The 12,195-nt window shown below is 46.5% G+C and overlaps 1 protein-coding gene across 5 annotated transcripts in view; it reads left to right on the forward strand.

Annotated features, from left to right (window-relative positions):
• cfap65 (cilia and flagella associated protein 65) overlaps window positions 1-12,195 on the forward strand; it is a 156,079-nt gene that overhangs the window by 19,932 nt on the left and 123,952 nt on the right. For all 5 annotated transcript variants that reach the window (XM_067987025.1, XM_067987026.1, XM_067987027.1 and 2 more), the window contains exons 4-7: window positions 184-286; window positions 4,576-4,742; window positions 7,846-8,042; window positions 8,872-9,017. In XM_067987025.1, coding sequence (XP_067843126.1) covers window positions 184-286; window positions 4,576-4,742; window positions 7,846-8,042; window positions 8,872-9,017 — 613 coding nt within the window. The remainder of the gene's footprint in view (window positions 1-183; window positions 287-4,575; window positions 4,743-7,845; window positions 8,043-8,871; window positions 9,018-12,195) is intronic.

The raw sequence follows: 12,195 nt of genomic DNA on the forward strand, positions 1-12,195 counted from the left end.
TTCTCTAGTCTGCCCACATAACCATTCTAGTAAATCTCCTCTGCACCCTCTCCAAGGCCTTGACATCCTTCCTAAAGTGTGGTGCCCAGAATTGGACACAATACTGCAATCATTTCAATGTTTTAATTACATCCCAGTTCCTTTTAAAACATGTTCATAAATCTGCCTCTTTTTATTTCACAGCTCTCCGTCCACTAAATTCTTCACTACGCTGTTCCCACAGCCAGTGCTCCTGAGTGCAGGGACCTCATACTCGCTGCCAGTCACTTTCTGTGGTCTTGAGAAGGTAAAAAAAAAAGAACAATATTGGTAGTGGTTGACGTTATTTCTTTTCCTGGTAAATTTCATGTCACATTATATCCCCGTGCCTTCTTCGAGATCTCTCCACGTCATGTGTCACACCCCATGCTAAGTAGGTGACCTGCTCCCAGGTTTCCTGCCAGTGCCACTCTGAAACTGACTAGCGTGATGTGCTTCCATGTGTTGCTTGACATGTTTTCACCCATGTGTACAGTGCTGGTCGCCATGACTTAAGGGCGATGTCCATGCCCTGGAGGAGGTGCTGAGAAGGGCAAAGAGGCTCTTCAGGGATGAACTGTAACAAACTAGGGGGTCTTCAACCCCAAAGAGCAACGTCTTATTGAACTGGAGAAGATATGTAACAGGATAGAGTAAACCAGGAACTAAGGCGTGCAAGGGCGGAAGGATCGGAGATTCAGGATTGTGACGAGCGTGTTTAGGACAGACACCAGGGTGTTTTTATACAGAGAGTGATCAACAGGGGGAGCAGGCGGACAGGAAGGGTAGGGCACTGGACTCATATTTAATAAAAAAAAACAGTAACACGCAGTAGTGGGGACATACTGGCCTAGAATTTGCTGTCAAAATAACAGTGAGGCTGACGGCGCTCATCGTTATTTATGCACAAGTCGCATAGCAACTTCAGGTGAGGGCAGATGCACAGTCAAATGTGAAAATCCAGAAGTTGCTGTCCGAGATGCGCTGCTCCGCCGTTAGCTTCGTGAAGACGGCATCTCGCTGTCTGACTCACCATTCAAAGTAGTCATGATGTGGAGATGCCGGTGATGGACTGGGGTTGACAATTGTAAACAATTTTACAACACCAAGTTATAGTCCAGCAATTTTATTTTAAATTCACAAGCTTTCGGAGGCTACCTCCTTCCTCAGGTGAACGATGTGAAAATGAAATCCTCGAGATGAAATCACATTTATAATTCACAGAACAATGCTTGGTGAGTACAGACAGTTTTTTCAACTGCCCGTTGCCAAGGCAATCAGTGTGCAGACAGACAGGTGTTACCTGCCAGGTCTCACAGAACAGAAATTGATAGCCAAGTTCCGCACCCATGAGGACGGCCTCAACCGGGATCTTGGGTTCATGTCACGCTACACGTTACCCCACCAGCGAACAAATGTTATCTGTTTTTAATATAACGGGTCAGTTGCTGTCTTTTCTATGTTTCTACCTCTCTATCTCTGTTTTTTTTGTTTGTTGTTTTTTTTTGGTGATTTGTATATTCTGTGAGACCTGGCAGGTAACACCTGTCTGTCTGCACACTGATGGCCTTGGCAACGGGCAGTTGAAAAAACTGTCTGTACTCACCAAGCATTGTTCTGTGAATTATAAATGCGATTTCATCTCGAGGATTTCATTTTCACATCGTTCACCTGAGGAAGGAGGTAGCCTCCGAAAGCTTGTGAATTTAAAATAAAATTGCTGGACTATAACTTGGTGTTGTAAAATTGTTTACAATCACCATTCAAACGCATTGAACGGCGTGACGTTCCTGTACTTGCGCGGTGGATACGAACTGAACTCGTCACAGGAAGTTAGGGCTTGTCTATTTCAGTCTAAGAACCCTTTTTAACAGCGTGATGAGTGTTAATTACTGCCAAACAACCTCTCTGGCACTGAAAATTAACTATTACAAGTGTGGAGTCTCATTCCTTCAGCTTTTAATTGGAGATTTTAAAAAAATAGAGGCATAGAGTACAAAAGCAAGGAAGTTATGTTGAATCTTTATAGAATACTGGTTTGGCCACAATTGGAGTTTGTGTCCAATTCTGGGCACCGCACTTTAGGAAGGATGTGAAGGCCTTAGAGAGGGTGCAGAAAAGATTTACTAGAATGGTTCCAGGGATGAGGGACTTACAGTTAGGTGGATAGACCGGAGAAGCTGGGGTTGTTCTCCTTAGAGCGGAGATGGTTAAGAGGAGGTTTGATAGAAGTGTTCAAAATCACGAAGGGTTTAGATAAAGTAAATGAAGAGAAACTGTTCCCATTGGCGGAAGGATCGAGAATCAAAGGACACAGATTTAAGGCGATCAGCAAAAGAAGCAAAGGCGACATGAGGAAAAACTGTTTTACGCAGCGAGTGGTTATGATCTGGAATGGGCTGCCTGAAAGGGCGGTGGAAGCAGATTCAATCGTGGCTTTCAAAAAGGAATTGGATAAACACTTGAAGGGAAAAAATTTGCAGGGCTACCGGGAAGGAGCAGGGGAATGGGACTAGCTGGATTGCTCTTACAAAGAGCCAGCACGGGCTCGATGGGTCGAATGGCCTCCTTCTGTGCAATAACCATTCTATGATTCCAGGTCCCAGATGCCCTGAAGGGGACGCTGCGCTGTTTCCATCTCGCATTTCAAGCAACTTGCAGTGCAAGATCTCCCGGAAATCAAACGGGGCAAGGGCAGTCTAACCAACGGCGGGCACCATTCTTTGACTGGCCACAGCAAATTCTGGGCCGGTAAAATTGGTATTCTGAAAGGATGAAATCAAGTGAGGTGATGGGCAAATGAGACTTGGTATGAGATAGGATAGAACAGCAGAGATTTTGATGAGCTGCTATGTGTGGAGAATGAAGAGGGAGGGAGGGTGGGAGGCAGGTCAGGAGAGCATTAGAATAGTCATGGATGAGTGTTTCAGCAGCTGATAGGTGGAGGCAGGCAGTGTTACGGATGTGGAAGTAGGTGGTCTTTGTGATGGAGAGAGTCTAGAATCATAGAATCATAGAAGTTACAACATGGAAACAGGCCCTTCGGCCCAACATGTCCATGTCGCCCAGTTTATACCACTAAGCTAGTCCCAATTGCCTGCACTTGGCCCATATCCCTCGATACCCATCTTACCCATGTAACTGTCCAAATGCTTTTTAAAAGACAAAATTGTACCCGCCTCTACTACTGCCTCTGGCAGCTCGTTCCAGACACTCACCACCCTTTGAGTGAAAAAATTGCCCCTCTGGACCCTTTTGTATCTCTCCCCTCTCACCTTAAATCTGTGCCCCCTCATTATAGACTCCCCTACCTTTGGGAAAAGATTTTGACTATCGACCTTATCTATGCCCCTCATTATTTTATAGACTTCTATAAGATCTCCCCTTAACCTCCTACTCTCCAGGGAAAAAAGTCCCAGTCTGTCTAACCTCTCCCTGTAAGTCAAACCATCAAGTCCCGGTAGCATCCTAGTAAATCTTTTCTGCACTCTTTCTAGTTTAATAATATCCTTTCTATAATAGGGTGACCAGAACTGTACACAGTATTCCAAGTGTGGCCTCACCAATGCCCTGTACAACTTCAACAAGACATCCCAACTCCTGCATTCAATGTTCTGACCAATGAAACCAAGCATGCTGAATGCCTTCTTCACCACCCTATCCACCTGTGACTCCACTTTCAAGGAGCTATGAATCTGTACTCCCAGATCTCTTTGTTCTATAACTCTCCCCAACGCCCTACCATTAACGGAGTAGGTCCTGGCCCGATTCGATCTACCAAAATGCATCACCTCACATTTATCTAAATTAAACTCCATCTGCCATTCATCGGCCCACTGGCCCAATTTATCAAGTCTAGGAACAGAAGCTGAGCTTGGGGTGGAATAGGATGCCGAGGTTGCGAACAGTTTGGTCCAGTCTTAGTCATTGGCCTGGAATGGGGGATGGAATTGGGTACGGAGTTTGTGGCGGGGGTTGGAGATGATAGCGTTCGGTCTTTCCCGTGCTTAACTGGAGGAAATTGTGGGTAATCCATGACTGGATGTCGGACAATCAGTCTGACAACGCAGAGGTATTGGAAGGCTCAGGAGAGGTGGTGGAGAGATAGACCGGGTGTCGTCACTGCACAAGTGGAAGCTGACCCCATGTCAACGGATGATATTGCCAAGGGACAGCATGTAGATGAGAAAGAGGAGGTGGGAGGGGGCAAGGATAGATCCTTAGGGAGTCTCTGGAGGTAATGGGAAACGATTGCGCTGGCTATGATTGGATAGGTAAGAGGTGTTTTTTGTAGATTCTCTGGATGTGGGCATCGCTGGCAAGGCTGGCATTTATCGCCCATCCCTCGTCGCCCTGAGAAGGTGGTGTTACAACCAAGTGGCTTGTTGGTAGTTAAGAGTCATCCACATTGGAGACCGGGAAAGGACAGCAGGTTTCCTTCCCTTTTCTCGTTCTTACCCTCTTGAGATCTTACGGTGAAGATAAAAGTTTGACTTCCCCCCCCCCCCCCCCCCCCGCAGTGAGTTACTTTCGTCTTGATTTTTTGTCTCCTTGCAGCAGAACTATGAGGATCGGATTGTGTTCGAAATGAAAACCGGGACGTTTTCTATTCTCTTGCGTGCTTCTGTGCCCCTCCACGACCTGCAGATACCAGATTTGGTGTGCATGCCAGTCTGTGCCATCTTCGAAAGCTCAGAGACCACGTTTCACGTCCACAACAATAGGTAAGGCAGGAAGATCGCAATATATTTTGGTTTTACCGAAAAGATACTTTAGGGCATTTAACTTTTGACTTTTTGCACTGCAAGTTGCTTGAATTGTTATTCTTAAATGTATGTCCCTAATTTTTGTTCAATGCATCAGGTGCAAAAATTATCCATTTGAAATTAGATTAAAAAGTCACAGTCAAGAATGAAAACTTGAGCGTCCCTAATGGTTCAGTTCCAAATGCACCACATGGTGTGGACATGCACCTCGATTTTAAAGTTCTCATCCTCGTGTTCAAATCCCTCCATGGCCTCGCCCTTCCTATTTCTGTGACCTTTGGTAATTACTTTATATGTGTTTTGCTTCCTTCCTTAAACCCCTTTACTGTGCAATATTATCGGTGGCCGTGCCTTCAGCTGCCTCAGCCCTAAGCTCTGGAATTCCCTCCCTAAACCACTGCATCTCTCTCTTCTTTAAACCCTACCTCTTTGACCAAGCTTTTGGTCACCTGTCCTAATGTCTCCTTCTCAGTGTCAATTTCATTGTCTTGATCATGCTCCTGGGAAGCGCCTTGGGACATTTTACTACGTTAAAGGCGCTATATAAATGCAAGTTGTTGTTGAGTATTGGGAAGCTCACGGGCTTGATCCCTGGTGTGCGTTAATAACTGATCTGAGCCAGGGTGGCAGTGGTTGCTACAATTAGCCGAGGCGTCTATGAGTGAGAGAGCGGGGATAAAGAATCAGCCCGGTTTCCCGCTCCCGATTGCTATCGGCCACCTTTGCCGGCAAGTGCTCGGGTCTGGATGTCTGGCTAGGCTCTACCTTAAAGTAAATGAAGTGGGTAGTGCCAGACCAGCCCCGACTCCCTGTTGTTAAGCAGATGTCAGGAATGTGATGGAATACTTACCGCTTATCTGGATGGGTGCAGCCGCAACAACACTCATAAAGCTCGACACCACCCAGGACCGAACAGTTTGCCTGGTCGCAATGCGTCTGCCACTGGACTCAATATCCACCCCCTCCCCCTCTGCCACCGATGCACCGTGGCTGCTGTATGTATGATCTACAGGATGCACTGCAGCAACTCACCTCTCTCTCTCTCTCTCTCTCTCTCTATATATATATATATATAGAGAGAGAGAGAGAGAGAGAGAGAGAGATGATGGTGTTCCCAAGATGCTGCTATTCTCGTCTTTCTCAGTGCTTGAAGTCGCAGGGTTTGGGATGTGCTGTCCAAGAAATCGCCACAAGAGCTACAGCGGTTCAAGGAGAGTCCCCATCACCTTCTCAGGGCAACTAGGGATGTCCAATAAATGTCGGCCTTGCCAGCATCACAGACCTAACAGAAACAAATTTAAAAAGAAGTGTTGAAAATGCATTTTCATTCCTGCCAACGCAATAAAGGATATCGTAATGGATTTTCGATTCTTCCTCAGGCCTGCCCCCAATTCTCTCCTCTTTTCTACCCACTGCTCCTGAAGTCCCCGTTCATCCACAGCTCTCTGCATCCTCTGTTCTTCAAGGGTGTGCCTCATTCAGCGAGTGTGAGCAGGCTGTTCATTTTTTTAAAAATAATAGTTTTCTTTTTATTTCTTCTTTTGCCTCCCAGTTTTTCTCCCTTCCTTTCTTGAAGATGCAGTGATGGATTCTCCTTTATCGTTGCATGGTCCATTAACTAATCAGCTGCGCAGGGTCCGCAGCGAGAATTACACACCCCTATCGCCCAGTCGCGAGTGTGTGAAGCTCCCCTGCCCGATTTTCCTCCACCCGCTTTGCCCAAACGATTTTATTTCATGCCCAAGAAAAACAGAGGAAGATCTGGCCCACTGATTCTCGCTGAAGGCTGGAGTATCTTGGCCGGTGGCCATTCTCCATCCACGAGGCCAGACGGTCAGCGTCAACGGGCTATTTGTCCAAGTGGGAATGGTGTTGGGGGTAGGTGGGGGAAAGGTCATTCACTACTAGTCAAAAGAAGGAAGAAATAACTTGGATTTATATAGCGCCTGTCACGACCTCAGGACGTCCCACAGTGCTTTACAGCCAATTAAGTACTTTTTGAAGTGTAGTCACTGTTGTAATGTAGGAAACGCTGCAGCCAATTTGCGCACAGCAAGGTCCCACAAACAGCAGTGTGAGAATGATCAGATAATCTGTTTTTTAGTGATGTTGGTTAAGGGATAAATATTTGTCAGGACACTCCCTTGCTCTTCTTCGAAATTGTGGCCGTGGGATCTTTTACGTCCACCTGAGAGGGCAAATGGGGTAACTTTGTTTAACGTCTCATCTGAAAGACGGTACCTCCGACAGTGCAGCACTCCCTCTGTGTTGCACTGGGAGAGTCAGCCTGTATTTTGTGCTCAAGCCTCTGGAGTGAGACTTGAACCCACGACCTTCTGAGTCAGAGGCGAGAGTGCTACTGTCTGAGCCACAGCTGACACAGTAACGGGAACCAACCCTGGCTGATTTTTTTTTTTTTTTGCCGTCTTTAGGCCAGGGTTGTTGAAGCCCAGCTGCAGTCCCCCAACTGCTGGTAGCAGAGATCAGCTGATCACAAAGCGGGGGATCAATCCCTGGCCCTCTCTGGCTCAACGCCACGCTTGGCGGCACGTTTACTCATCGAGGCAAGGATGCTTTCGAACTATTGCCCTCGCTGGCTCCCAGTCCGGCAACGCCTCGATTTTAAAATTCTCATCCTTGTTTTCAAATCCCTCCATGGCCTCGCCCCCTCCCCTATCTCTGTAACCTCCTCCAGCCCTACAACCCTCCGAGATCTCTGCGCTCCTCCAATTCTGGCCTGTTGCACATTGCTGATTTCCATCGCGCCACCACTGGCGGCTGTGCCTTTTGCCGCTTAGGTTCTAAGCTCCGGAATTCCCTCCCTAAACCGCTCCGTCCCCCCAACCTCCCTCTCTCTCTCTCTCTCCTCCTTTAAGTCGCTCCTTAAAACCTGCCTCTTTGACCAACTCACCTGTCCTGATATGTGAATATCTCCTTATGTGGCTCGGTGTCAAATTGCGTCTGAATAACGTTCCTGTGAAGTGACTTGGGACGTTCCACTACGTTAAAGGCGCTGTATGAACGCAAGCTGTTGATGCTGACGTTGTAACTGTCTTTGCAGTAAGCTTCCAACGCCCTTCTATTTGGAAGTGCAGAGTCCGTTCAGTTTGATACCATCTAGTGGCACCCTGCCACCGTGGGGAGATTGCAAGATCAAGATCGCCTTCCAGCCCCAGACCCCCAACGTGTTTGACGTGATCGCCACCTGCAAGTTTGGAGATGATGACTGCGAGAAATACATGAAGCTGGAGGCGATAGGTGAGAACTAACTTTATCTCTGCGATATTCACGTTTGTCGTAAAGAAGAGATAAAGAAAGAACCTGCATTTATATCGTGCCTTTCACCACCTCAGGACGTCGCTGATTCCTGAGTATAGACATGGGATCAAACCTGGGGCCTTACAAGTCTGTCCAATTCACTTCCTAAAACTTGAACAAAGCCATTGGGTGACAATCTATTCCAAACAGTGAGTGCTGTCAGGCTGTTCGACTGTGGAGGGAAACACAGCCAGCCCAACCCTGTTCTTCCCCAGTATCTACATGCGCACTTCCAGTAGGGATCACTGGAATAAGGAGTGGGAACCTTGGTTGAATTTTAGGGTTCCCGTGCCATGAGTCAGCACCTTCGGGGGAAGAGGGATGAAAATTAGGAGAGAAAAAATATTAAAGCAAAAAACAAAGAAAGAACTTAGATTTATATAGTGTCTTTCATGACCTCAGGATGTGCCAAAGCGTTTCACAGCCAATGAAGTACTTTTGATTTGTAGTCACTGTTGTAATGTAGGAAACGTGGCTGCCAATTTGCGCACAGCAAGATCCCACAAACAGCAACGTGATAATGATCAGATAATCTGTTTAATGATATTGATTGAGGGACAAATATTGGCCAGGATACCGGGGAGAACTCCCCTGCTCTTCTTCGAATCGTGCCGTGGGATCTTTTACGTCCGCCTGAAAGGGCAGACGGGGCCTCGGTTTAACGGCACCTCTGATAGTGCAGCGCTCCCCCCAGTCCTGCGCTGGCGGTGTCAGTCAGGATTACGTGATCAAGTCTCTGGTGTTCTAATCGCGTTCTTCTATTCCACAGCCAAGTTCCCTCACCTCCTGTTGAGCGCGTCAGGTGAACCGTCCCAGACCTCCGGGCAGGAGGACACGAAGAGCATCCTACACTTTGGACACGTTGCTATTGGCAACACGGTTGAGAAGTACATGGAAATTCACAACCACTCAACAGTAAGTGTTTCCCGGGGCAGACTCGGGGAAAAATTGGTAGGCGAGAGTCAAGGTCTTGGTCTACCCAAACTATTCCGTGCCACCATCTTTGGTGCTGTTGCCGGATTGCTGTTTTTCAACAACGACTTGCATTTATATAGCGCCTTCAACTTAGTAAAAACCACCCAAAGCGCTTCACAGGAGCCTTATCAGACAAAATTTGACACCGAGCCACGTAAGGAGGATATTAGGTCAGGTGACCAAACGCTTGGCCAGAATGGTAGGTTTTAAGGAGCGTCTTAAAGGAGGAGAGAGGGAGGCGGATAGGCTTCGGGGAGGGAATTCCAGAGCTTAGGGCCTGGGCGGCTGAAAGCACGGCCGCCAATGGTGGAACGATGAAAATCGGGGACGGGAAAGAGGTCAGAGTTGGAGGAGGCATCCTAAATATCTGGTAATTTCTGTGCTAATGAAGGTGAGGGTTGCCACTGCTGGGGAATGGAATGCGTTTCCGCTTAGTGCAGCCAGTGCCAATCTCAAATACCCTCAGGCCAGTATGCGTTAGACATAGCGTAAAGCTCCCTTTTGACACTATCCTATCAAGCACTCCCAAGTCGGGTATAGGTGCAAAATAAAGCTTTTTTTTCCCACAGCGAGTTGTTATGATCTGGAATGCGCTGCCTGAAAGGGCGGTGGAAGCAGATTCAGTAGTAACTTTCAAAAGGGAATTGGATAAATACTTGAAAAGGAAAAATTTGCAGGGCTATGGGGAAAGAGCAGGGGGAGTGGGACTGATTGGACAGCTCTCTCAAAGAGCCGGCACAGGCAGAATGAGCCGAATTGCCTCCTGTGTTCTATGATGAGATTCTATGATTCTCTCCCATTAGGCACTCCCAGGCCAGGCACAGACTGGGTTAGATTAAAAAAGAAGAAAGACTTGCATTTATATAACAACTTTCACCAACTCAGGACATCCCAAAACGCTTTACAGCCACTGAAGTACTTTTGAAGTGTAGTCACTGCTGTAATGTTGAAATGTCGAAGAAGAATAAAGCTTCCATTACAATACAGTGTCTCATCAAGCACTCCCAGGTCAGGTAGAGCACCGACTAGAGTTAAAGAAAACCAAAGACATCTATTTATATAGCATGACAAAGCGCTTCACATTGAATGAATTACTTTGAAGTGCAGTAACTGTTGTTATGTGGGCAAACATGGCAGCCAGTTTGCGCATGGCAAGATCCCACGAACAACAGGGACGAATGATTGGTTAATTTTTTTTTTTTTTTGGCAGCATTAGTTGAGGGTGCAATGTTGGCCAGGACAGCAGCGGAGCTCCCTCGCCACAAACCACATCAAGCCCTTCCAGGTCAGGTGTAGCACAAGTTAAATGCTTTGTCAGTAAAGGTTATCAATATGGGCCGTTTTTTTTTTAAAGCCCTTCCACTACAAAGTGGGTTGAGATTGCCCAGGTTCAATTCACTGAAAACCCTTACAGTGACATAGAATTTACAGCGCAGAAACAGGCCATTCGGCCCAACAGGTCCATGCACCACATGAGCCTCCTCCCAACTGACCTTATCTCACCCTATCGGCATATCCTTCTATTCCTTTGTGTTTATCCAGCTTCCTCTTCAATGCATCTGTGCTATTCGCCTCAACCACTCCTCGTGGTGGCGAGTGCCACATTCTCACCGCTCTCTGGGTAAAGAAGTTTCTCCTGAATTCCCTTATTGGATTTATCGGTGACTCTCCTATATTGATGACCGGAGGAGCTTAATTTTTTCTTGCAGCACCCAATAGATTAGGAGCTCGAACGCCAACTTGCAGCTGCTGGTGAACAGTAGCTTGGAGCAGTCCAGCAGTGCCACCATCTGGCATATTGGAGCTACTGCAACTTTTTGTAAAACTGCTTGTTGAAATTCCATTTGTGTAACGTAATTAATCTCTGAAATTTCTTATTGCGAAAGTAATAAATTTGCATCAAAAGTTAAGTAGCCTACAGTGCCTGCGTTCTATTAATTCTATGTAATTTAATGTGATGGCCCAGAATTTGCTGTCAAAATAACAGTGAGGCCAATGGCGCTCACCGTTATTAATGCGGAAATCGCACAGCAACTTCATTCGAGGGGCAGATGCGCAGTTAAATGCGAAAAACTGGAAGTTGCTGTCCGAGAAGCACTGCTCAGCCGTTAGCGTCGCAAAAACGGCATCTCACTATCTGACTCACCATTCGAATGCACTGAACGGCGTGAAGTTCCTGTATTTGTATGGTATATACGAACTGAACTTGCCAGAGAAAGTTAGGGCTTGTCTATTTCAGTCTAAGTACCCTTTTTAATGGCATGATGAGTGTTAATTACTGCCAAACAACCTCTCTGGCACTGAAAATTAACTATTACAAGTATGGAGTCTCATTCCTTCAGGTTTTAATGGTTGGAGATTGAAAACAAAATTAAATTAAACATTTTAAAAAACTTTTTCTTTCCATCTCTGTTTTTCTCTCTCTCTCTCTCTCTCTTAATTAAATCTTTCTTTGCCTCTCTTTATTTCTCTTTCTGTATCTGATTTGACATTGAATTCACTATTCTAACTGACACTTCCTGGTTCAGTCTGCACTGTTCACAGTCCTTCAGTCTGATTGGTTAAGGAGATACACAGTTGTTTGTCCTGTTCACCCAGATCCCAGATGCCCTGTAGGGGGCGCCGTGCCGTTTCCATCTCTCACTTCCAGCGCAAAATCTCATGGAGATTAAACGGCAGGTGCCATTCGGTGACGGGCTACAGCAAATTCTGGACCAATATGTAATATATTGAAAGCATACAGTACTCTTCTTTACTGACAAAAGTCGAACAGATAATGTTGATTTACCATCTTGTGTGATGCCTCGATTATCATCTGACACTCCAGTGCCAGCACTGAGAGAGTACTGCACAGTTGGAGGTGCCGTCTTTCAGATGAGGCGCTAAACCGAGGCCCCGTCTGACCCCTCAAGTGGACTTAAAAGATCCCATGGCACTATTCCGAAGAAGAGCAGGGGAGTTCTCGCTGGTGTCCTGACCAATATTTATCCCTCAAGCAACATCACTAAAACAGATTATCTGGTCATTTATCACATTGCTGTTTGTGGGATCTTCTGTGCACAAATTGCCTGCCGTGTTTCCCTGCATTACAACAACGGTGACTACATTTCAAAACGTA

This window comes from Heptranchias perlo, chromosome 7 (assembly GCF_035084215.1).
Source record: "Heptranchias perlo isolate sHepPer1 chromosome 7, sHepPer1.hap1, whole genome shotgun sequence".
NCBI lineage: Eukaryota > Metazoa > Chordata > Chondrichthyes > Hexanchiformes > Hexanchidae > Heptranchias > Heptranchias perlo.